The 27757-nt window shown below is 44.4% G+C and overlaps 1 protein-coding gene across 1 annotated transcript; it reads left to right on the top strand.

Moving 5' to 3' along the window:
* Positions 1–17438: 17438 nt before the first annotated feature.
* Positions 17439–18170, top strand: LOC112893940 (glutaredoxin-C1). Its single transcript, XM_025961472.1, has one exon. The coding sequence runs from the start codon at positions 17564–17566 to the stop codon at positions 17873–17875; it is 312 nt and encodes a 103-aa protein (XP_025817257.1). The 5' UTR covers positions 17439–17563; the 3' UTR covers positions 17876–18170.
* Positions 18171–27757: the final 9587 nt, after the last annotated feature.

Raw genomic sequence — 27757 nt, 5'->3', positions numbered from 1 at the left:
TCATGCCCAACCCTTTTTTACGATTGAGGTGAGATAATAAAAGCTACGAAAGACCACGCTCTAAGTAAAGTTGGTCGGACTGCAAGAAAACCCACGCCCCAGCGGCTACGGCGCCCTCGCTCACCAGCGTGATTAGAGTCCTCTCGTTCACATCTCGCTTCTATCGCCACAATGCTAGGAGCGGTCCGGCGTCCTTAACCTTCCTCATCAAAAGGCCTTCCTGGCTGAAACCAAAAGCATAAAAATTCGCTTATACATATATCATTGGGCACCAAGGCCCAATTCATCATCTAAGCTCGCCTAACTACTCCTTGGAAACAACTTCCTCCGAGGTGCAGCGCCCGCCTCGCCATTCTGTGCTCCTTGTCCGTTACGCTAATGACTTAGGTCACGATTGAGCTTGTCCCCAGCTCTGACGTCATCCCAAGGTCATCCAAAACCAACCCAATGGCAAGCCGCAGGGTGTCATGGTCGTCGGATTCCTTGAGGATGTTGCTCTTTGCCTAGCCAAGCTCCTTCTCTAGGCTTCGGCGTGCCACCACTTTGTGCCCAAGCTTCTTGTTTTGGGCTGCCCAGATACGCATCAACAGCGTCAAAGAGCCTGCCAGAAAACTCAAAAAAGATGGCAAAAGCAAGAGAAATCTTACCATCCACCTGGTCACGAAGCTTGCGCTCCTCGTTATTGAGGTGGACGATCTCCGCTCATCCAGAAGCAACCTCAGTGGTGAGGTCAACTGCCATAGCCTCAGCTTGGAGCTTTAGGGCCGCCTTGACGGTGACCTCCTGCTGAAGAGAAGCCACCTGCTGCTGGAAATATGCAAGGAAGGAGGATCAAACATGCCGCGCCTAAAAAATCCAACAAACTGAAGGGAGGAGTAGAATGATCTTACTCACAAGACTCCCCTAGGCAGTTCGCGCCTGCTCCTCTCTCTCCTCGGACAGATGCATGGTAGCGTCGCACTCTTGGACGGCTGCTTCGAGTTCACCGCAGAGTCCATCCATGGTACGAACCGACCAGTCTTGCTCCTCTTGCAGCCGCTCGAGCGCCATGGTTTCCGTGACCGCCTTAGCTCGAGCATCAACCACTTCCCGGCAGGTGGTGGTGAGCTGCTCGGACAACTCTTCGCACTATCGTGCCTCCTCGGCATGATGGTCTTGGCTACGATTCATAAGGGACTAACGAAAGGGGAGCAAGTAAGGAATGCCCAAGACAGAGATGGGAATCAGAGGCGCCGATACATCATACCTAACACGTCGGGGAGGCAACATCGCACAGCGCGCCCAATGCGGCGGACAAGGTGTTGGAGATGCTCCTCCACCCTGTATCTTCCATCTCGTCACAAAAGGCGAGGATCGCCACGATGGGATTTGGTGAGCCCGCTTCACGGCCAACGCCTCCCCGCTCGGGCAGATCGCCACCCGCCTGGGCTAAGGATGGCGACGACCTCCCGCCGCGGTTGGCGCTAGCCGCTCCCACCAATGCCGAGGTGGTGGGCACCTCCTGTAGCACCATCCCCGCCATGGCAACCATGGCCGCCTCGCCATCGGCGGATAAGGCCTCAACCTGGACGACCGCCACGGCCTCGCGCTGCGGAGTTTTCTCCCGCACCAGCTCTTCGACTAGGGATGCCGCATCCTTCTGCGGCTTCTCCAATGCCATTTCCTCGCCTGTCCGCCCCACCGCGGATGCGTCAGCCTGCTAGGGCAGTAGCGCTTCTTGCACCTCAGCCTCTAGGAGCGGATCAGGCACACTTGTTTTCGATCACTCCTCGACACGCGCTGCTATCGGCAATAATTCCTCCGCAGGGGCATTCCCCAGCGCTGGCTCCGCGACAGTCGTCCATGATGCCGGCCCTATTGGCGCTGCGACCACCTCAGCGCCTCCTGCACTCTCCCTCTATGTGATGTCAGCCGTCCCCAAAGGCGCCTGCAGATGCGCGAGGACCTTCCATGGCGCCACTGCCAAGGGACCTGCTCGGCCTCCAACACTGTAGCAAAGGCCTGAGGGCAGTTAGCATGCCATTGGCAGATAACCGCCAAACACGAAAGGACAAAGTGATCATCGGTTCACCGAGATGCCACCATGCGAGGGTGCTTCGGGGTCAGGGCCCCCGACCCCAGCTCCACCTCTTCAGCACGCTGTCGTTTGGGACCCCCCACCTGCACAGGACCAACCGATGGGTGTCACAACCCACGTCTGTCGCCTTCGCGTGCGCATCCTCCCCTTGTAGCGTTGGGGTGGGCGTAGGGCTGGGGGGAACATGTGCTAGCGTCAACGGTTGCGAGGACGACCCCTCGTCGTCACGTGCCACCTCATTCCAAGGGATGTCATCCTCCTCATCATCCTCATCAACATCATTGTCGTCATCATCATCATCGTCCACCACTTCCTCATCTGATCCCTGCAAGGGCTTTCCATGCTGTAGCTTCACACACTCCCACGTTTTCTTCTCTACCTTCTCCACATTCTTTTTCTTCTTGCGCTCCTTATCGGTAGCATGGTTCACCGCTCGCACGGCCTCATCCTCCGGCAACGGCGCATGAGAGTCGTGGAAGGGGCTGAACTGTCCCTACAAACACCGACCCACAAAGTCGAAAGTAAGAATCAAGAAAGGAGCGAGACATGAAGAGGAGGTCGGGAAGTACTCACTGGATGCCCCTCGACCAGGAAGACCGCGTCGGGCTCATCCAGCGCCTCCCGGATGTGCTGTTGGATCTCCAAATCTTGGAGCGAACCCTGCGCAAGCGCCATGCCCTCAATCCATGTGCCCGGTACCATCTCATACAGTGGAAGCATGCAAACCATCAGCGGCGCCACCCGCCTCGAGTGGTACACTCCGATGACACCGGTGTCACAGAGGCTGGGGCCCTTCAGGTACGCTATGGCACCCAGGAGCGGGGCGAGCCTCTTCTTCTTCTCCACAGGCCCCCATGACCACAAGGGCGGAGCCGCCAAGGTTGTACGGCTAGTGAAGAGCGGAAGGGGGGCGTCGTAGTTCTTGATGTAGAACCACCGCGAATGCCACCCTTTGTTCGACTTCGTGGTGGTGATGGCCATGTACTTGTGGGCCCTAGGTCCGTGAAGATGGATTCTATAGCAGCCTATCGGGGCTATCGACCCATCCCTCTTCTTGACTAAGGACACGGCAAAGAAGTACCTTAAGAGCTTGAAGTGCGGTACGATCCCCAAGAACCCCCTTGCACAGCGCGATGAAGGCCGCCATTTGCTGGATCCCGTTCGGGTTGAGGTGCTGCAGCTCAATTTGGTAGTGATGGAGGAGCCCCAGGAAGAAGGGATGAGGGGGCACCCTAAACCCGCACTCATGGAAGTGCGTGAAGGAGAAGATGTAGCCATCATGGGGCGCCGGCACCTTCTCACGGCCAGGTAAGAGCCACTCCCCTACAGCGAATCACAGGCAGAGAAGCACACGCTTGACGAGACCCCCCAGACGCGCCTAGCCCATGTCCGAGCAGTACCACAATGCCATTGCTGGGTGGCGAAAAGGGATCAGGAGCTCTGATGGGGCTAGGGGCGTGATAGGGAACAACTCGGGCTTCGGTGGCGAGAAAGTGAAGAAGGCAGAAAGACGAGATTGGCGCAGCAATGGCGAAGGGGCCGAGAGCCCCAGTTATAGGCAAGGGGACGGAAGGTGAAGTGGTGCCTCAACTCCCACGACCGCTGTAATAACCGCGTTCGCCATGTTGCTTCACCCCGTCCCATCGGGAGGAGTGCGCACGCCACGCCCAGGCTTGACCCCTCGGGGAACACGCGTGGCAGAAAGGGGGCCCAAAAGCCCTCGCAGGTAAGAAGGGATACGGGTTGAAACGCCCCGACATCCCATTAAGGTCTAAGGGTTCAAAGGTTGGCCCATCGATAGGTTCACAACCGCCCTAGGGCACCACTAGAGTGAGGAGTGGTGACAGATGGGCCCACTAGCAGCCGACACTCGGGCACACGTGCGCCATGGGCATCCCAACCCGCATCCAAGTCTTGATAGGAGCATGATCCATGGTTTTTCTTCGAGGACAGGCAACGATCTGTTGGGACCAGTCGAACGGACCTAATAACTATACGGATCGACCATCGAGAATCTGGAGTCGTTCACCAGATGACCCATGCCAGATCCCTGCAAACGGGAACTGGGCCTCGCTCGGATCAACCCACTATCAGCTCACCGAGTGCCATGTTTCGACCAACAAGGAAAAATGTGGCACAGCTCAGCCCTTCTGACTCACTAAAAGAGATGCATGAAGGGAAGCGACTGCAAGATGAGACGGTCTCCCAGCCGGACTCCCACTAACGGAAGGGAGCTCGGGGGGTCGGACTCATAAGGAGACCAAATACGTGGTCGCATACGAAGTGGAGGTGAGAGCCAAAAGAGAGAGAGAGAGGGAGTCCTCTCCTCCTTTTGGGTCCCTCCTGTATAAAGGAACCCCCAAGACAGCGTCTGACCCTACTGTGGGCTCCGAGGCTGCTGCAGGGCGTCGAAATCTTTAACACCCTAATTAAATTAGGAACCTAAATAAACCATGCTAGATTATCTTCAGGATCCATAAGGTTTTTATTCAAGTTCTTTGGATTTTAGAACATTTACCATGAATTAATAATAATTTACTTAACCATAAGAAGAAATACAAGGAAATATAGGTCTTGTGCATTTCATGCCGCACTGCATTGTTTTATTGCTTGTCTTTTATTTCAATTTAAATTTCAAATTTAAATTCAAATGCATTTGAATGCATTTCTTTTCCTCCCTCTCTTTCTCTTTTGGCCCGGCCCATCTTCCTCCTCCCCTTTTCTTTTTCTCCCCGCGGCCCAGCCGGCCCACCCTCTCTTTTTCCCCTCTCTTCCTTTCCTCCCGCAAGGCCCGGCCAGCCGGCCTTATTCTTTTCCCCGCGCGGCCCAGCCCACCTAGCCGCTCCGCCTCCCTCTCTCCCGGCCCAGCGGCCCAGTCCGCTTCCCTCTCTCCCTCTTTCCCTCACCGCTAGATGGGCCCCGCCCATTAGGTCCGTCCCCGACCACGAGCTAGACTCGGGCTCGACCCGAGTCCGGCCGCGGCACGACTCCGCCTCCGCCAGCTCGGCACCCCAGGCCCGCACGTCGAGGCCCCTCGGCCACCCCTATGAAGCCCGCCGCCGCTGCACTTCGGCCGCCCGACGCCATCGCCGCCTCGCTGCTTCTCTGTCACCGTGAGCCGCCGCCGGAGTACCGCCTTGGGGTAAGGATACTTGCCGGCCTGTTTTCCCCCTTTTGCTCACCTTCCCGCACGCCTGATTCCTCGCCGAAGTTCCACAGCAGCGGGCTGCTCTCCGGCCCCCTTCTCGCCAACCCGAGCCCCTAGATGCATTCTCCGTAGCACCGGCGTTCTCCCCGTGCAGACCGTGCTTGAAACCGAGCCCGGACGGCCGTTTTCGGCAAAGTCCGGCGAGTCGGCCGCCGCCCACCTCCATGAGCCATCACCGCCGTCGCTGCCACCCGTGCCGCCCCAGCCCCACGTAGACGTTGGATCCTGATCTGACGGGTTAGATCTAATCTAACCTAATTCAAACCCGCGTACCGATCAAACCCTGGGCCTTTTTGCAAAAGAAACCCTGAGTGTTATCGAAATCAACCCACAATCCATGGCAGTTTAAAAGTATTCACGAATAGATCCTTTTTCTTCTGCTTAAGCCCCTGTTTTTTACTAAAATAGAACCCGCCATCCCTAGCCCCTTTGTTTTTCAATCTAAATCCTAGATTTAAGGTTTAATTATGTTTTAGCCCTTAGTTTCTTTGTCCAGAGCTCTTCTAGTTTCAAATCTTCCATAAATAAGCCCTTGAGCAGCAGCAGTACTTTGAAGAAGGCAAGTGATCCTTGATCATATTCCGGTCCTAATGACTTCTAAATACACACATTTACTTTACATGCAAGCATGTGTATATAATATGATGGATCCCAAACTAAGGACATGCCTAGTTCCTCTTGAAATTCCTTGATTAAACTTAGACTTTGGTTGGATAACCTAGAAATTACGCTACACTTGTTTTATTTCATGTTCTGGAATACTTTTACGGTATTAACTTTAAGATCATTGCATTAATTGGAATATGGAGAACCACCTAGAAAAATAGTGCAACCACAATACTACATGACTCTGGTCTTGGCTAATTAATTAGAAACTTTAGCTCATGATAATCTTACCGAAAGGGCAAGAGGGGTTGCACCGTCGGGGTATAGCTCGGTCCTCTTGCGGGTATGATATGGTCCTGGTTAAGGCATCTGCCTCATTAGGGAAAGTTATGACCGCTTTAACTTAAAATCTTAGCGGATTGTCATAAGTTAGGGAATCTTTATTAAGGCCTCGTAGTAAATCTTTACCACTCACCTCGGAATTGTTTAAGGGCCTTGCAAACTCAAGCGTTAAGGGAAACACGAGTTGTGGATAAAGTTTACAACATCTACAGAGTGAAAATTGATATATCAGCCGTGCTCATGGTTAAGAGCGGCTTGGACCCTCACATGATAATTGAACTTAAAGATGATCTAAATTGATGTTCTTTATTTATATTGTTGTTATTTATCTCTGTTATTTATTTAAGGGTTGGTATATACTTACACTTAGTTAATGCTTGCTAAATAAAATTTATCAACTAAAAATGCTTATCGCAGTCAAATCATTTTAGCTTTTCCTTAATTTTGGCCTTGCATGTCATATAATTCACTATACTTGCTGACTACCAACCATAAGTGTACTCACGCTTGCTTTATTAAAACCAATGCTGCTTAGAATAAGGTAATTGTTCAGAGTTCCCTGAAGATTTTGACTACTTCTAGGCGTATGTCTCCCAGTAATTTGCCTGTGAAGTTGAAGTTCTGCTGCAGTTATAAACGTTAATTTGTTCGCTTAAGATTAAGACTTTCGGTCATGTAATAAAATACTATAATACTCTCTTTTGTTACGACATTGTTTCAGGTATACACTTGTATCATCTATCATATGTGTGGAACTTGATCCTGGCGCATATATGAGATGCATTCGATTCCTTTCCAAAACCGGGTGTGACAGAATCAAGCACAGAAAAAACTCTCCTTTTATTCTAAAGTTACCAAGGGATACGATTACATAGTGCGCTCTGGGCGCATAACGAAAGATGTAACCTAGATTTGCCAAAATGACCTATGCTTTGGACAAAAGGAGTGGCTAGCCATGGATCGTGTACAAGTACAAACAACTTAAGCACTACCATGCAGGGTAGCACCGAGAGTTACCCGAGGTTTGCTTTAGCAGCGGCTAGGGATGAAACGGACGACTGCATCATAGTCCATCCCCTAACAGCGAGGCTGTCTAGGAAGCAGGAGTGATACACAGGCGTCGACGCGAACATCTCATGCCGCCTTGATGTATGCCTCTCCCACTGCAAGGTGACCTGGGCAACGGTAGCGGGAAGGATAAGAAAGAGGGAAGCCCAGTGAGGCTGTACAACACCAAGTGGAACTGGTGTTCTTGTGTGAAATTAAGGCAGGTGTGGCAAGGCTTGCCTCCGCCTCCCTATGGGAAGGAAGTAGAGAGACACGGGCGAGCCACCACCTACCCAACGATTTCACGAAGAGCGACGAATCTGCCTCCGCCCTCACGAGGAACCAGCACCTAAACCAAGGCTACCACCTCACTAAGGCAAAGTCGAGGATCTGGACGCTCGAGTTCTCCTTCCTCATGCTCCTCCGCTTGCATTTAATCCACTAAAAGCAACCAATGAAGGATCGGGATCAAACTCGAACGAGCCAAACCCGGGCTCTAGGAGGCCTAGTTCTACCAAGCATTGCTGGAGGCTTTGCCGGTTGGTCTTGGTGAAATGACCAGAAGCCCAACGCTGCTATTTATAGCTGTGCCGGGGCAGGGCGTCGCCGCTGATGTAGCACTAGCCCAATCTTTTGATAGGTATGGTAAATTCGATTGGTAGAGTCACGTCATTGGCAATCCGAACTTTTAATCAATCATGATTTGAACCCCTGCAACCATTACACCACTGCTCCATTGGTTATTAACCAAGCACAACTTGATTGACCTTGCCAAGAAAGCTAATCCTGCAAGCGAATCGAAGAACACAAGCAAGAAAGTATAAGCACGCAATCTGAAATTGTGGATGTGTATGAAGCAAAGACAAGTATGGGGTTCAAGCTCTGATCACAAAAGGACTAATCGCCACAATAGTGAAGAACAAGAACGGCGGCTCTGATTCACAGCAAAAGGACTCAACGTCACAGTTACAATAAAGATGTCTGTTTCTCAATGGAAAATTAGAACTAAATAAAAGCCAAATTCTAATGTGGCGGCTGCTACTTTGTTTATACCGAAGGGGGGACGTCATAGGGTTGAGGGTGACCACGTGGGGGCATCCTCAACCTGGGCTTAAGGCCCGACACAATACAAGGCCGACTTGGCCTAAAATAAGTGATGCAACACCTCGTTGTGATCATATAGAATGATCCACGAATCTTCTAGAGCTTGGACGAGAACCAAAAGAAAGCCTTCATTGTCTTCTTTCCAATGCGTCAAAGAACACCTCATTTCGACGTCGTATGAAGGAGTTTCTGTTCAGGGTGGTCGGCTGAGTCCATCTAGCATGGTGATGTCCTCATCAGCCGCGGGGCTGGACGGGTCAAAACCAAGCACCAGCATTAAAAAGCTTACCTGCCCCGATTCCCATCAACAACTGCAGGCCCGACGGGACAGCATGAGATAAGACAGGGCGGGTAGGCGCTGGCTGAGACAGGAGTAGGCAGCAGGCGTCGCGCGAGCCCAGAGGCAAGCAAGGACGGGCGTAGCTGGAGAACCCGCGCTGGACGACCCGACACCTGCAAAGGCTGCTGCCGGCCGCAGTCAGCAGAAATGAGACCCAACGAAGGGGCGCCTAGACCAAGGCATCACCCCGGAATACCCTCTGAACACGCTAGCTAACCCTCTATGCAAATCTCTGATTCACCCAGAGGCTCGGTGGCTACACCCACTGAGTGCGCTCGCGCGCACCCACATGAGTCAAGCGGAGAGACATCGGTCACGTCAATCTGGACAAGCACGCGAGCGGAAACCTCTACGTGAATCTCAGATTCACCCAGAGTGGGGGGCTACACCCAGTGGGTGCGCTCGTGCGCACCCACATGAGCCGGGCAGGAAGAGAACACACCCGAACCACGTCAGCCTGGACACGATGCCCAGGTAGGAGACGATGCCCGGGTAAAGCGAAGCCCCCGCACGGCTTTCAAAACCCATGCCGGGGCTTAGGGGCTACTAACAGGGATGAACATCACGAACACCCCAAAGTACGGCCTTTAGGGGGCTAATCATGGATTAGTCCTCCTAAACTGTGCAGCATGACCTAGCCGGGCAACCACGCGGCCAAGGATAGCCCACCGGCTGAAAGAACATCGACGGTCAGCATCAGGCCAGGACGCAGGGTAGCTGCCTAGCCCGACCATGAGGGTGTGGGCCCCGTCTCGCCCGACCCGAGGGCGCGGCCCCGTCTCACTCGAACCCAGAGGCATAGGCTCGGCCTCGCCCGATCCCGAGTGTACGGACGCTGCCGTGTCCGTCTCAGGGACGTGGGGCCCTTAGGGCCCTGCGGTAGTAAAAGCTCACGTCGGAGGTCAAGCCTCTAACATGAGAACAGGCGAAGGCACGCCTCAACATGACCTCCGGAGGTGACAGGCCATCACAGCGAGCCCCCGTCGCCCACCGAGCTGGGGGTTAAGCCGCAAAACGCGCCGGGGGCTCACGCCCATCTTGTCAGAACGCACGTCGCCCACCGTGCACACTGGGGGCCCACGCCGCCTATCTTGTTAAGGTGCATGTCGCACCAGGTAGCGGCGCAGGGACACCCCCGGTGTCATCTACAGGGCCAATGGGGCCCACGTAATGGGAGGAGAGCAGCGGGACCCAGGCGGCCCTCCTCTTTTTACCCTCTCTCTCATGTATCCAACCTTGCCCCTTGGCTTATAAAAGGGAAAGGGAGGACCCCCGTAGAGGGGACCCAACTCTCAGACACTCACGCACTCGCATGACACTTTGCCACCAGAGACTTGGGAGCCCGCTCCCTCTATCGACCATTTGTAACCCCTACTGTAAACCAGTGCATGAACACGAGCAGCCCGAACTGGACGTAGGGACATTCCGCCCGGGCCATTATAAACTCTTGTATTTTCTTTGCACACCATTCCAGCCACACGCACAAACACAAATTCACTGGTCGGCAGTTCGAAACACCGACAACTACCAATATATAAAAACTAATTCATACTAAAGATACATGGTGCATGCCACCATGCAACCAATTATATGCGATAAGTATATATTACAGAGTTTAACAATAATAAAAAATGGTTTTTGAACAATCACATACCAATGACACTAGAAATGTACTTAAAGTAATATTTGTATCCCTTGGTAAAAAAAATTGTTAGTTGTTACTTGAAATAATTTATACATTTGGCTGAAACATTTATGTGATAGTTTAATTGTAATTACTCTTTTTTTTTGTAAACCCAAAGTCTACTCTACATTAATAGTTCTTTGAAAGAGGAATTCAACATCCTTAGAGTTCTAATGCATGTCAAAATGCCTAATTCTTCCTTGCAGTAACTAACAGTGCAATCTAGGATATAAAATGAATGTTTCTAATAAAACACAAAAAGAGACATTTGATTACGAGGTACAATAAGCACTAGAGTTTTGATTTAACACGCAGTCAAAAAATTCACCAATTAATAAGATTTAAATTAGAAAGCCAAAATATATATTCTTAAAGTCATCACACAAGGCCTTCAACAAGAGCTGAAATACGTCAATCTAGTGTTTCAATTAAACACATATCGAAGAAATGCTATGGTGCATTATGTGTGTGGGGGGGTTGGGGGGGGGCGGGGTGATATGAATATGGATAGGAAACAATATAGAGTCATTGGTGACCAAATTTATCATAACTGAAATAGAGCTTACAGAATACCTATAGGGGTATTGTATTAGAAATTAACAAAAATAGAGTAACACCAAGCAATGTTGATTAGTTGTGGTATACAGATCTATCTACGAATTTGCTTATGTCTCTTAATTTTCTAGCCTATGCAGCAACACGAGTTGATAGACTAGGTATTGCATATTCGATGATCCTTTTAGGGCCTTCATGTTAATCCTTACTTGACAAGCTAGCAAAGAGATAAATCCTAAAGTTCTCACAATATCAGTAACATACAGCCATCAATTTGGCAGACTCTAATTACCATTGATAATAATTGCCAATGGTCTTTTATGTTGTTTAAAATTATCCACCTTTATTATTAAAAATAGTCTAGCATAACCCTCCTAAATCTATATCTAAATTATCAATCCCTGTCATTATACAAATAATCTAAAAATAACCACCTAATATGGATCTAAGTATACATTTCTGCAATTATACAAGATAATATCAAGTAATCCCTAATTTACATCTAAATTATCGACCTTTATCATTAAGCAACATAATAAATTTGCATATTAATTACCCAACCTGTCATAATTAAAAATAATCTAAAGTGACTCGCTAATTTCTATCTAAAGTACCAACACATGCCATTATGAAAAATAACATAAAGTGCTCCTGCGTATATTTTTTCTAAATCATTCACCGTTACCACTATTAATATATCAAAAACTAACTAGTATACATGCGTCCATGAATGAAGATATATTTTACCATAGTTCAACAACAATGAGAAAACTTATTTTACTAATCACATACTAATGACACTAACAATGTATTTTAGACAATATTTGTACTTGATAACAAATCATGTTAATTGGTACTTTGGATAAATTTATGCATTTGACCCAAAAATTACAACTTAAATCATTTTATTTTGAGCATTGTAGTGCAGACTACAACACATGGTTTTACCATTCTAGTAACTAAAACTGCATGATAGGACCTAGAAAGAATGTTTCTAACAAAGCATGAAAAGAGAGTTTTGAATAAGGGGTAAAATGTTCACAATAGTTTTGATTTAACATAATTCAGCAGTTAATAAGATCAAAATTAGAAAGCAACAATCTACCTTCATTAAGTCACGGCATATGGGCTGGAACAACACCTTAAATAACTCAAACTATGGTTTCAATTAAACACTGGTACGATGTAAAGAGAAAAACTATAAATATAGAAAGAGAAATATAATGCAATTGTAACAAAGTACCTATATAGGTATTACATTAGAAAATGGACAAAAACAGAGTAAAGTTAAGAAGCCTTGATTAGTTGTTAGTTGCAAATTTATCTTGAGATTCTAATGCTTATGTCTCTTGAGATTCTAGCCCGTGCAAGAGCACATGTTGATGGACCGGTGAATAATGAAGGTGCCGGCTGGGTAAGGACCGGTACAATTTGGGCAAATATCAGATAATCTCTACTATTACAAAAGCAAGCAATATTTACTTGGTCCTTGAATCAAAATACTAATCGGAATCCGGATGATCATATGTTAAGTTAAGAGTCTAAAACCAATTAAAATTAGTGCTTGGCGAGTATTATATAAAAAAAATGGAAGTACTCGACCGACACGTACTATATTATTACTAAATATATGTAGTGTGTAATATATATATTTTTATATACTAATTAATATATTTGTATAGCTTCCCATAGCAACAAATGAGCATATTTGCTAGTCATTAATAATATGGATAAATCAATTATTTGGTTGCTCTGAGATGTGTATAGTTTTTAATGGAAGATGTCACTGGTGTTTAATAACTACATCACTTTGTTTGATCTGCATATAACAAATCTACTAGTTTTCTTATGTATTAGAGCTGGTCTAACAGAAAATACAGTTTGTCGAAAATAGAATATGAATACATGGAGAACGACTTGCAATAAAATATATGGATAATGAACACATCATAGGACATGAGTCCATTTGATCGTTCATATATTCTCTCATCGTTCAGGATAATCACTTTGAGTACAACCAACTTAGTCCATGTTATCCTAGAGTGTTGCGCCAGTGATCAGGTAGACCGATGCCTTTGCCATATTCGGCACTTTGAATTATGTGTGACAAATGTCACAGCCACGAACACCTGTGGTTTCAGGACTCATCGAATCAGAATTCTAGACAGATAAGGTAATTTGGATAACTATTAAACAGTTGCATCACTTATACTTTTGACAAACATTTTCTAAGATTACTTATGATTGAGACTTGCATTAGGAAAAGACCGATCTTTTTTTTTTAATGCGAGTAAGCGGACTGATCTACAATCACTACCGGAATCAGGGGCTAGCCCCGATTACACTCGGCAGCGATTTCATCGGCAAAGACGTCTTTGCCGAGTGTCAAAAAATACTCGGCAAAAAGAAGCACTCGGCAAAATATAAATCGAAAAAAAATCCAAAAAAATGAAATAGAAAAAAATGAATTTATTGGGGGAGGCATGCATATCCAACTAGTCACCCATCTAATGGGTTGCACATTTTTTTAGCAATTTTTCATAATTTGTCGACTGTAGTTTTCGAACTCACAACCTCCTGCACACAAACAACTCCCTCTACCACTGCACCACTAGAACACATGTGTCAACATTACGTTTTTATTCTCCACGTATTATAATTAACTGAGTGTAAATTATTTGTTTGAGATAGTAAATAAATTCAAATAAAAAAGTTGTGAACTACAAAGTGGCATAACTTTTCGAGATCTACAATTTTTATTTTGGTAGTTTCTTCATCCGAGATCGTTTACAAAATTTGAATTTCAAATCTGAAAATTTCAAACGTATTTTAATATGACACAATGATTTCAAATCAAAAAGTTATCAACTACAAACTTTCATAACTTTTTGAGATCTACAACTTTAATTTTGATGGTTTTTCCATTCGAGGTCATTTGTAAAATTCGAATTTTAAATTTTCTATATTTAGATGTAGTTTTTGTTGATAAGATGACTTCAAATTAAAATGTTGCCAACTGTAAAATCTTATAACTTCTCAAGATCTATAAAGTTTATTTTGGTTGTTTTGTCATTTCTTCATCTGACATGATAATTCTAATATTGTTCACAAATCTTATGTATCTCTCTTCTAGTTTCATAAACTACGAGAGAGATATATATGTTTTGTGAATAAATGTACATTTATTTTATCAAATGAAAGAAATGTCCAAAATAAGAATTGTGCATCTTGATGAGTTATACAACTTTGTAGTTGAAAATATTTTTATTTGAATTAATTTACTACTTCAAAATATGATTTGAAAATTATCTTTGCCGAGTGTCTAAAAAAAGGCACTCTTTGCCGAGTGTCTAAACAAGGCACTCAGCAAAGAGCTTCTTTGCCGAGTTTCTTTGCCGAGTGTCTTGAAAAAGGCACTCGGCAAAAAGCTTCTTTGCCGAGTGTCTAAGGCAAAGACCGGCACTCGGCAAAGAAGCTCTTTGCCGAGTGCCCGAAAAAAATACTCGGCAAAATATTTGACACTCGGCAAAGATCTTTTTTCCGGTAGTGAATCAAGAAAGGATCACTTAAAGAAAACCCTCCGCCCCTTAAGCCCTTGCATTACACCTCTGCTGTAAACCTTCACATGCAACTCACCGCTACTCTATGCTACCATGATTTTGAAGAGATATCTTGACACTTTTTGTTTCACTGCAATTCTACATATCTTAGGTTCAGAGAAGCTATCATCTAGAATTGTTCTTGATAAGACCTCCGCATATATGCTTCGTGAATTGTCCCGTCTATGAAGGTTAGGCCACCGAAGTATGCCCTACCTCTTCACTCACTCAAAAGACATGCCTTGAGATATACCTCATAGATGTGACGAATACAGAACAAAATCAGTACAAAATGTAAAAGGAAAAGTAGAAGAAAAAGGCTCAAAATTTGCATTCACTTGTATTCTCCATAGACTATTGTTTAGGTCAATTCAATGTCTACCTCAACAATTTCTTGTGATGCCCGATAGTCTGTGAATGTCTACCTCAACAACTTCTCTGCTATTCAGCAGTTGACATTCGAAGGTACATCTGTGAATGTGATATAAAATTAAGTATTGGACCCCATGTGAGAATCTGCTAAAAAAGATTGGTAAATTTTATGATGCTCAGTGACAACATGGTTGATACCTGAAAATAAAAAGAACAACATGGTTGAAGGGGCTGTTTGGGAGGGCTTCTCCCAAAACGGCTTCACCAGTGAAGCCAAAGCCGGTGAATTCACCTAACTTCTAATTCATTTTTACCTCAGCTTATAAAACTACTTCGTGCTACAGTGCCTCAATTTGCTCAAAACATGTGAAACTGAAGCTGGTAAAAGCCCTACCAAACGGGCCCGTAGTTCTTATTCTTTCCCTATTTGAACATTGCATGTATAAGTCATTTGAGTGAAGTTATTTTAATTACTCATTTCAAGTAAATATTAATTCCTAACTCTGCCAGAAATCTACTTAAATGTTATCTGCGATTTGACCAAGCACAAACATGGCTTCAGAACATCTCTCCCAGTCCTTAAACTCCCTAATAAGTTCAACCGTACAAACTAAAGTGAATATTTTTCTACCCCATGATATGGACTCCTACTTTATGCATACAAGTGATTTGACCGAAGCAGCGAATGTCTTTCCGTTAAAGATTCTTGAAATTTCTCCGCTACAGAATCGATCTTCAATTTTAAGTACCACTCTTGCCTGTAAATATCAACACCCATGTGTTACATGGTTCCTTCCTTTCTAGTAGCAAATTACAAGCTGCCACATATCAGATCTCTTGATACCCACTTTGCCTGGAATCCCTACCCTCTTTCAGATGCTCCTTATCCATACAAAATGCCACCTCTATGGCCAGATAGCAAAAACTTTAATTAGAAAAAGGCGACTTCGGAGCGCGGCATTGCATACCTGTCCATGTCTGATGAGGTGTGGGGCTTGGTTAGATGCTGAAAATACAGGATAAGAGCTGGTCTTTGAGGCCATCCCTAATTCCCTATGCTATGCTATTCATAATGCCTCAGTATGGAATCGGTCCTCCCCATGCTGACTTGGCTTGACGCTGACCTGATTCTTGGGATGGGTCACGTACGTAAGACTAGGCAACTGACGTTACGAATTCATATAGGGCGGATTTTATCTGGATGTGAAGAAACCGAAGTCCACTTGTAAAATCACATCAGCTTTAGTAAATTACCACAATTTTACATGAAGTATCAGGCTGTAAGACGTCAAACAGTTCAATTTCTAAAGAACTTTAAATACGCATTCCAGGCTCCACAAACATATTCTAAAAGGATGGTTGACAGACTAGTAGTCAAAGATCCAAGTACCACGTGCCACATATGCATTTAGATTAATATGAATGAAAGTGGCACAAAAATATGGCAGTTTACTCCGAGAAACGGCACCCGGCTGGCATGCATCCTAACAAGGTAGGTATTCTGTCGTAGTGTTCTACTCCCTCCGTTCCAAAGACTGTAATTCTACATTTATCAAGTTAAACCATCTTAAGTGCTTGGCCAAGTTTATAAAAAAAATACCAATATTTATGATATCAAATAAGTATCATTAGATTCACCATGAAATATAGTTTCATATATAAGATAACTACTTAGTGTCATATATATTGACTGTTGACACTATTTTTAGATGGAGGGGGTGCTGTAATAAGACAATTGTTGATCTTATCAAAAGGTGTATTATTGGTTTCTTTTGGCTCTAATGTTTATGTGGAAATTGGGTCTTCATGCTATAATTTTTGGAATTTTGGCATTGAAGATAGGAAGATCATTGCAAATATATTCTACTCCCTCCGTCCCAAATTATTAGTCATTTTGGTTTTTCTAAATTTATAAATTTTGCTATGCACTTAGACATAATATATATGTAGATGCATAATAAAAATTATGAATCTAGAAAAGCTAAAATAACTAATAATTTGGGACGGAAGGAGTATCCGTTAATTCTGGCGATCAGCTTATTCAGCTGCTGATAGTTATACCGTATTCTTAGATTATTACTCCATAGCTATAGCTTTCTTTGAATCTTCTACACAGCTCATCCAAGTCACATATGTAAGTACACTAGAGGACCGTGATCTGTCACCAGAATCTCTCTCTCTCTCTCTCTCTCTCTAACCTCCTATATATCCTTCTCTTATTCTCTCTCTTCTGACTTGTCGAATGGGATAGCAGAGAACTGAAAAAAGCAAGAGCCACAAACCTTATCAACATGCATGGACGACCAACTCGATCGGTATCAGGTCGCTGCACTTCTGTTGCCGTCCAAATATTCCATATTCCACACCGAACCGACCTGTGGTGTCGCAAGAAAGAGGCTTGCCCATTATCCAGGCACTCCGGTATCACCTTTCGCCAGTCAGATCGCTTCAAACTCCTCTCTTGCCAATGCACATGTCCACGCCTATATAAACCATCCTCCGTTCACCCAATTCTAAGCAAGTAAGCAAGCACAAATACTACTCAAAGCATCTTAATTGTAAGAAGCTCTTCTAGCTCGCCTACATTTTCCCCCTCAACTCTTTCAAGTTAAAATCACCTGCCTGATCGATGGACCGGGTGACGAAGCTGGCTTCTCAGCGTGCGGTGGTGATCTTCAGCATGAGCTCCTGCTGCATGTGCCACACGGTGACGCGCCTGTTCCGCGAGCTCGGGGTGAACCCGACGGTGGTGGAGCTAGACGAGGACCCGCGGGGGAAGGAGATGGAGAAGGCGCTGGCGAGGCTGCTTGGACGCAGCCCCGCCGTGCCGGCGGTGTTCATCGGTGGAAGGCTCGTCGGCTCCACCGACAAGGTCATGTCGCTCCACCTTGGCGGCAACCTCGTCCCGCTGCTGCGCAATGCCGGCGCGCTCTGGGTGTAGCCTGGCGCCGGCTGCTCTGAGTCATCTCATCACACACTGGAGAATAACTGACGTGTGTGCTTTTTATCAGGAGACGGAGGAAAGTAACTGAGCAGGCCTTTTTTCTGCACTGTAATAATCTATAGAGGGGTGAGTGTGTTGGATCAGGGTCTTTCGTGCTGTAATGATGCATGTTTTGATATGTTCTGCCTCTTTTTTTCCGTCCGTATCAAAAGTTTCATCAGATTCAGCAGTTTGATGTGGCAAATAATACGAAACTGCATGCTAATAAAGTGGCAGAGCTAGGATTCCTCCATATATATGCGTCGGGCAGAAACTAGTACCCTAGTTGGGCTTTCTTTCTGGCAGCTCCCCCATAGGCCATAATAGACCCCCAGACCAAAAACTCCCTCGAACAGGTCACACTACCGGAAAAAAGATCTTTGCCAAGTGTCAAATATTTTGCCGAGTGTTTTTCTTCGGGCACTCGGCAAAGAGCTTCTTTGCCGAGTGCCGGTCTTTGCCGAGTGCCTTTTTTAAGACACTCGGCAAAGAAGCTCTTTGCCGAGTGCTTTTTTTCGGCACTCGGCAAAGAAGCTCTTTGCCGAGTGCCTTTTTTATGGCACTCGGCAAAGAAACTTTTTGCCGAGTGCCTTGTTTAGACACTCGGCAAAGATAATTTTCAAATCATATTTTGAAGTAGTAAATTAATTCAAATAAAAATATTTTCAACTACAAAGTTGTATAACTCATCAAGATGCATAATTTTTATTTTGGACATTTCTTCATTTGACAAAATAAATGTACATTTGTTCACAATATATATATCTCTCTCGTAGTTTATGAAACTATAAGAGAGATATATAAGATTTGTGAACAATATTAGAATTATCATGTCAGATGAAGAAATAATAAAACAACCAAAATAAACTTTGTAGATCTTGAGAAGTTATAAGATTTTACAGTTGGCAACATTTTAATTTGAAGTCATCTTATCAACAAAAACTACATCTGAATATAGAAAATTTAAAATTCGAATTTTGCAAATGACCTCGAATGGAAAAACCATCAAAATTAAAGTTATAGATCTCAAAAAGTTATGAAAGTTTGTAGTTGACAAATTTTTAATTTGAAATCATTGTGTCATATTAAAATACGTTTGAAGTTTTCAAATTTGAAATTCAAATTTTGTAAACGATCTCGGATGAAGAAACTACCAAAATAAAAGTTGTAGATCTCGAAAAGTTATGCCACTTTGTAGTTAACAACTTTTTCATTTGAATTTAGTTACTATCTCAAACAAATAATTTACACTCGGTCAATTATAATACGTGGAGAATAAAAACGTAATGTTGACACATGTGGTTCAATGGTGCAGTGGTAGAGGGAGTTGTTTGTGTGCAGGAGGTCGTGAGTTCGAATCCTATCATCGACAACTTATCAAAAATTGCTGAAAAAAATGTGCAACCCATTAGATGGGTCATTAGCTGGCTGTGCATGCCTCCCATAATAAAATTTATTTTTTCCTATTTCAGTTTTTGGATTTTTTCCGATTTACATTTTGCCGAGTGCTTCTCTTTGCCGAGTGTTTTTTAGCACTCGGCAAAGACGTCTTTACCGATGAAATCTTTGCCGAGTGTTACACTCGGCAAAGGCTTTGCCGAGTGTAATCGGGGCTTTGCCGAGTGTCTGGGACACTCGGCAAAGCCCCTGAATCCGGTAGTGTCAGATTCTGTACCTACCGAATCCAAGGTATAGCAAAAGTAAGCCAATAGCATCAGAGCCATCGGGGTCCAGGTAGTGTTTGCTTCCGCAGCTAAACATTGTAAAATATTGGTCACAGATAATGCTTGGAACTCATCTAGCTCAATGCGCTCATGGAGTTCCAAAAGTTCCCTATAGAAGTTTAGAGTTTAGACCCTGGGTGTGGGAGCACTGGGTCTAAAAAGCGCTGGTCCAACAAACCACACTGTTTGCCAACACCCAACCTTTGGATGCTAGTGACCCGAGCAAAAAAAAAAAAACAGAAGACATCAACTCAGAGCTCGGTGGCGCCGTTTTGAGGAGGGGCACGGCGGCCAAAGTTGCCGGTGGCGGGAGCACTACTATTGGAGGATGTGGACGATAAGATGGCAGTATACGATAGGTTTGAACGACTGGCAAAAGACGACATGTCATTGAAGTTGTAAGGACAATACTCTAATTGCAACCCTCAGAAGATGTCCAAACCAAAGTTTTTCATTTCTAGTACAAAGTGAGGTTTTAAGAATAGGAGATTTGCGAGTAGCAGAAGCTAATAAGTTAGAATATGAATACTGTGAATATTCAATAACAGGAAAGAAAAGGACTATATGCTTTATTTATTTTAATTATGAAAACACATGTAAAGGATATTCGAAATGATACCCATGATTATAATTAACAAAATTTATATTTGTATTTGGAAAGATGAGGTAAACATAATCATATTTTATTTAACTAGCAAATAAAGGATGGGTGAGAGCATTCTAAGCGTAAACTTTATGACTGTTGTTTGAACTAAGTAAGTTACTTAAAAACACACTTATGTTGGTGTTTCATCAAATTAACATTAATCATTAAAACCGAAGTAGCACACTAATTAGCTTTTAATTGGAAAAGCTAGTTTAAAGTAGTCATTAATATTAAACTAATTTAAAAAATATGAACTACGATACACGATACTACTAAAATAAAGCATACACTAACACAAGGCAAACAAAACAAGAACGGACTAAAATGGAGGTTAAACGCGGAAACTATGAACTAAACAGGATTACAACAGGGGGTAAAATGTAATTAACTCTATACTACATGGGGTTACCAGAGGAGTTTGCCAAGACACCGCCACTAGTCCTTGCAAAAAGGAAGAAGGCTGGGGTTAGATATATAAAAGAACTAAGCTTGGGCTGGATTGAAATGAATTTAAGCTTTCTAGGGTCATTTCTGCAAAGCTCATAAGACACAAGGGAATAGTGAATAAATATCTTGTTCCCCAAGGACCTAAATACAAAAGCTCAAGATCTCGGCTATAGCCGACGGCGGCTCTAGCCAGACGGCTCGCTGGGGTTCTATGGTCGATGATGTGGGCACGACATGCATGGATACGACCATTTAAAAAGAACAAACGGTGAGCTTGTTCCAATGCACTTTTAGTAGTTTTGAGAATACACTACAAGATTTTGTGGCTAATGACATAGGTTTTTTCGGCAACACTTGATTTTCATTCCCATACATAGGGGTTATTGCGACAATAGTTGATTTTGGTTGCGCTAGGGTGACATGTTGCCATCAATTGTGTAGTGTTGCAATTTAAATTTTGTTGGTTGCAACAAGTAGGATGTATTGCAACAAGTAGGATGTATTGCAACGAATATAGTTGTGTTGCAATAGATATCCATGTCGCAACGAATATAACAAGTTGTTATTAGTACTATCCTGTGTTGCATAAGAGTTTATGCTATGCCAACACCAAAATGAATTGTTGCTAATCGAATCTTAGATATAGCAATGCAAAATGATATTGTTGCAAACAAGACCTAGATATGGCAACAAACACCAGCATTGTTGTTAGACTCAAGGTTGTATTGCAACGATATTTCATCATTGCTAAGGTATCATCGATTTGGTTGCGAAAGGTTGGAACAATTTGCAACGCAGAATGTAGTGGTGGCGATTTGTGATAAATGTTGCCACAATTTTTTATGTTGCCACAACAATAAGTTTATTTGCAAAAGGTTGTCAAAAGTTGCAAACAAGACCTAGATATGGCAACAAACACCAGCATCGTTGTTAGACTCAAGGTTGTATTGCAACGATATTTCATCATTGCTAAGGTATCATCGATTTGGTTGCGAAAGGTTGGAACAATTTGCAACGCAGAATGTAGTGGTGGCGATTTGTGGTAAATGTTGCCACAATTTTTTATGTTGCCACAACAATAAGTTTATTTGCAAAAGGTTGTCAAAAAATATTATTAAATCTTGGAAAAAGTTTGGCACATATGGGATTCGAACCCTGGCCAAGTGGTTGACAAAGTAACTATGTTACCAATAGGACATCATTGTGGATTCAATTGGAAACTCAATCCCGGCCTAGTTAACTAACACCTAATCCCATCCTAGCTCACAGATCGGTGGTTTGGCTCCAAAACCCACGACACTTCATTTCCAAAGAGGCGTCACCATCCTTAAAACCGCCGATCGCCTTTTCCCATCGCTATTTTAGAACCATCGCTCCCTTTTCCAATCTACAAACACTTGACAAGGAACTTCGTGAGAGATCCACGCACGCACCATGGCAGACTCCTTCCGCCTTCCCTCACAGTCTTTGTCAGAGCCAGAGGAGTTCGTCCAGGGGGCAAGGGCGAAGCGCTTGCTGGAATCCCCTTCCAGCGTGCCGACCACTCCCACTGACATGGATCTTAGCTCATCCCCTAGCGAGGAGCCCCCCAAAGGGAGCGAGGATGAGGATGAGACAGCTCCAGGGAGCGAGGAGGAGGAGGAGGAAGATGATGATGACGAGGAGGAGGAGGAGGAGGATCAGGAGGAGGAAGAGGAAGAAGATGACGTCGGCTATCATGCAGACATTGAAGATGAGCCACTGGTGAAGAGGCGCAAGGTTTCAGCAAGAGATGTCACTGGGCCGTCTAGTAGCACCTCTTATTGCTATGCCATCATCTCCAGCAGCCAACATCATCGTCGCCACGCCATCCTCTCCAGTAGCAAACATTGCCAGTCCATTCTCTTCTTCCATTGTTGTCGGTTCATCCTCTTCTAGCAGAGCGCGCCGCCACTGCGTGAAGCTACTGGAGGATACAAAGATCCTGTTGTCATCATCTCCGACGACGATGAGTGATTAGAAGGTGTGACATGCGTAGAAAGAAGATCAGAGCTATCTTAATTTTTTGTTTCTGTTAGGTTAAACAATTTTAGTATTTGTTAGAACTACTTTGGGTTCATGCAGTGTGATGTTCTGAACTAAATCCTGTGGATATTTTATATTTAATGACTTGTGCTTGTTTGGAAACAGTTGAATGTTTATGGATTAGTAGTTTGTTTATAAATTGTTGAAATCTTAACATGTTATATGATTCATTGGATTAGGTTCAACTATTCCAATTAAATATGACATGCCTCATTAGTACATTATGGATGTATATGGAACTATCATGCCAAGGGGAAAAAGCAATATGTAATAACCATATAATAAAGAGTTAATTAATATAGTCCAAAATTGTTTTTCAACATAAGAATTTTTTGGAACATTCCAAACATTAAGTACATTAAAATATTTATACAAAAAAATCATACTCATCTCCTAGGGCTGCAGAAAATACTGGTGTGCAACATGCCCATCGTCAATGCTACGTAGAAGAGTGATTAGTGGCAATAGATGAGTTTGTCGGTGGGCCTTTATTTTGATTAAATTTAATTTAGCATTAAAATGGCCCAAATCCGACTCAACGCAAATTCGATTTGGCCCATGTGGTAGGTGTTTCTTTGGTGACGGTCCTAAACCTGTTGGATCCAGACTTGCACCCTCACGCCGCGTCGCCACCTCTTCTTCGCGCGATGGCGTTCGCCTCCTCCATCATGAATGCCTAGAGTGCGCGATGTCTGCCTTCTCTCCCATCCTAGCGCCCTGTCACCCTAACCCTGGTTGATTGCAGGAGCGTGGAGGCACTTAATTAGTAGGAGCGATCAGCGCAGTGTAACGTACTTTCATTCAATATTTTTTGTTTCCTAATTTGGTAGGAGCGATGAACCTAAGGCATCATCGATCATGTGCATGAAACTTAATACGTTCTCTGGTTTATATGTTTCACATTATAAATTCTTGTTTGATTCAATCCTTAATGAGCACTCTTTTCCCATGGTTCAGGAATTATAAAATTGGTGTTGTAGAGGCTTCTGTTGCTCAGATTTTTCCAATGGCGCATGATGATCATAGTTGGATGCTATTGCCTCAGTCAGATGATGCGTGGCAACTCAGATTTGATGATACCTTTGAAGGCAGCTACCCAGGAGAGACTGCACCCTGTCCATGTACTAGGTGTCACTGCATGGCGTATACAACAAAATTTGAGGGTCAGAAACACTTGCTTGATAGAGCGTTCAACAAGGAATTCATAAAACAGAAATGTCGTGCTGCTAAACCATTGGATGTGGATGATGATTGGGATTTTAATGAAGGACCACATGCTGATAATGATGATGGTGGCTCTGCCAATAATCTGATTTCCTCACCAATTAGTGGTGCTATACACGGAGAAATTAGCGAGGAGCCAAATGAGTCAGCACAAATTTTTTTCAAATTATTAGAAGAAGCACGGAAAGATTTGTACCCAGGTTGCAAGGAGGCTACCAAAGAATCTTTCATTGTTAGGCTATTTTAGATTAAGTACATGTTCAGTATTGCCAGCAATGCAATGGAGCAAATACTTCACCTATTCTGTTTTTTGCTATCCAAAGGACATTGTGTCCCACATACCCTGGATAAAGTTCGAAAGGTAGTTTGAGACCTTGGCCTGGACTACGAAAAGATTCATGTTTGTGTCAATGATTGTGTGTTATTTCGTGGAAAGTACAATAAGATGGACAGCTGTCCAACATGTGGGGAGAGTAGTTGGAAAAATACAGATTCTGAGGAGCTTGTTGGCGAGTGCGGTGGCACTGGTGGAGTAAAGAAGAAGCTCTTTCCCCGTAAAATACTAAGGTATTTTCCACTAATTCCTCAAATGCAAAGATTATATATGAGCGAGACCACATCGACATATATGCGTTGGCACAAGGAAGAATTGGTTGAAGATGGCAAAGTGCGGCACCCAGCTAACTCACGTGCATGGAAGCACGTAGATGGGAAGTATAAGGATCAATTTGCATTGGATCCACGTAATGTTAGGCTGGGACTTGCATAAGATGGTTTCAATCCATTCAGGATGTTGAATGTGACTTACACTACATGGCCGGTGATCCTAATTCCTTATAACCTACCTCCTTGGTTGTGCTTGAAACAATCTTATTGGATGATGTTGATGCTAATTCCTGGGCCTAAATCTCTAGGAATTAATATTGATGTATATTTGTAGCCTCTGATCGATGAGCTCAAAGAGCTCTGGGTTAATGGAGTTGATACCTGGGATGCGAAGGTGAAGAAGAATTTTACTCCGCGTTCCATGCTACTTTGGACAATAAACAATTTTCCTGCTTATGTGATGTTACCTGGTTGGAGCACCAAAGGCAGGTTTGCTTGTCCCTATTGTCACAAGGATGCTGATTCATTGTGGTTAAAATTCAGTTCAAAGCACTGCTACATGGGGCATCGCTGTTTTTTACTTACAAACCACAAGTGGCGAAGGGACAAGGTTAGCTTCAATAACAAGGTTGAAATAAGGGACGCTCCAGTGCCGCTTAGTGGTGAACAAGTAGTGGAGCAGTACTAGAGTTTTGAGCAAGTAACCTTTGGAATGACTACTTCGAGAAGAGGAAGCAGCGTGATGAAGATACTAGATGGCACAGCTGGAGGAAGAAGAGTATTTTTTAACTTCCTTACTAGGAATCATTGCTTATACGCCATGATCTAGATGTGATGCATATTGAGAGCTTGCTAGAGACTTTGCTTGGTTTAGCTGGAAAATGTAAGGATAGTGAGAAGGCTCGACTTGATATGCAAGAATTGGGTATAAGGAAGGATCAACATCCATTGCTTGAGAAAGGTAAATACACTTTGCCACCAGCGTTGTACAAGTTAGGTGGTGCTGAAAAGAAAATTCTATGCAAATTTCTAGAAGGTGTTAAGATGCCGGATGGTTATGCCTCTAATATCAGGAGACGTGTTGATGTCAATGGTTGCAAGCTTGCTGGACTTAAAAGTGATGACTATCATGTTATATTACAATTCGATTGGACCAACCCTTTGTCGGCTTGAGATGATATTCCCTCCAGTATTTTTTGATATTAAGCAGAGGCATCCATCACCTAAAGATTAGCTAGCTAATTAATACAACTACTGCTGCCTACAACTTCAGTTCGGTCCCACACTCTTGTACTTGCCACTCTTCACCCTCCGAATGATAGCAGCCCGAAGTTCCTCCACCGTTGCCTTGAACTGACATTTTACAAGGGCATCAGTTAGCATATCTAAATGAGGGGTGATTAGCTTAGGGAACAACCACCACCTGCGTGCTACTCGGAACCTCGCCATTGCCTTCGTCATTGCCATCAGGGACTACCAACAATACTGTTACGTTGTCAAAACGGATCTCAAAGTTTCCAGAATTTTGCACCATTAAAATGAAAATAGGGTCACAAGATGGTCACAAATTAAGATATCAATCACACAAGATGCAGACCCAAATAATCTTGAACTAACTTAAGCATGCAGTGCAGGACAATTTCAAAAAAAATACTATAAGTTGGCTTGTGGAATTAAATTGCATGGATCACAAACAAAGCCTCTATCAAAAGCATGTAGTCAAGGACAGTTCCAAAAATAAACTTCGATAAGTCGCATGGATCACATATGACACATGCATCAGTACATGCCAAATCTGACATGGCATGACCTGTTTTACATTGAACCATACGACAACATGGTCAAAAATCAAGCATGCAGTAAGTTTAGTTGTTCACCCAAATAAGCATGCATGTAAAACAGGGGTTCTCCTTAATTCCTAATCAACCATGCATGCCACTCAAGCATGCAGTCAAACATTTGTTCACCCAAACAAGCATGCAGTCAAACATGGACTACTACATTTCAATTTTTTCAGCAGAGCAAGATAACACAACACTACATTACACCACTGATTGCATCAACACAACACATATGAACATGCTAACATCCAAACTAAAAATCAGTTCTCAAGTAAAATCAGGCAACAATAATCCTCTACCCCACTAAAGGCAACAGTAATCCTAGAGTAAAATCAATTCTAAAAATCTTTCTACTCCAATGTGAAGACAATGGATATGGGGGGATGGTGTGGCTCACCTTGCGGTTGCGCGATGCTGAGGCTCCAGCTCCTTCTCCAATGTCCTAGGGGCCGGGGGTGATTCCTTCAAAGCCTGGTGGCACTATTGGACCCTAGGGGACGGCCTCGTTGTCCAAGTCTATGGCGTGCGACGGCGTCGGGATGGAGGTGTGGCGACTCGGCCCCCTGCTGGACGAGGGGCCTTAGGTGGATGACACCCGCTGGGCCGGACTTAGCGAGAAGCAACCCTTCTTGTCGCGTGGCTGCCTCCTGGAAATGTGGTACCAGCGCGAACGACCCATGGTCACAATGCATGCGATGGGAGGGGAAAGGATGCGCACGCAAGGGGGGAGGAGGATGGATGCGGCCGGCAAGGGGAGGGGAAGAAGGGATGCGGGACGGTGATGGAAGGGGAAGGAAACCCTAGTCAAGCGATGGGACATTTGAAGGGGAAGGAAACCCCAGTCGAGCGATGGCATATTTTGGGGGAGAATAGGGGAAGGCGGAGGGGCGGCTCAGCTTATACTAATGGAAGGTGCGTATTATCGCTACAATTTGACTGAGCTAGAGGATGGGCTGAGAGCAACATGGGCTGAAGGAGACAATCGTGACAGTTTGCGAATTGGCTTCTGTGCGAGCGTATTAAGGGCCGGGATGGCCGTGTGTCTAAGTAAGGATAGTTTAAATATGGTAAGTTAGAGATTGTATCGTAATCATCTAGGGTTAGTTAAAAAGATCAAGTCTCCGGACTATAAATATGTATTATGAGATTCAATAATAAATCATCCAGTATTCACAACAAACTCTCGGTGAATCATGACCCCATCCCCAAGGGTTTCTCCAGGTACTCGACATGCTGCCCCGATCATGCTCTGCATGGTCGGGGCAGCGTCGTGTCTATCTGCTTATCT

Source organism: Panicum hallii, chromosome 5, assembly GCF_002211085.1.
Source record: "Panicum hallii strain FIL2 chromosome 5, PHallii_v3.1, whole genome shotgun sequence".
NCBI lineage: Eukaryota > Viridiplantae > Streptophyta > Magnoliopsida > Poales > Poaceae > Panicum > Panicum hallii.
The sequence above is the reverse complement of the archived record's forward strand: the minus strand, read 5'-3'. Positions and strand labels throughout refer to the sequence as shown.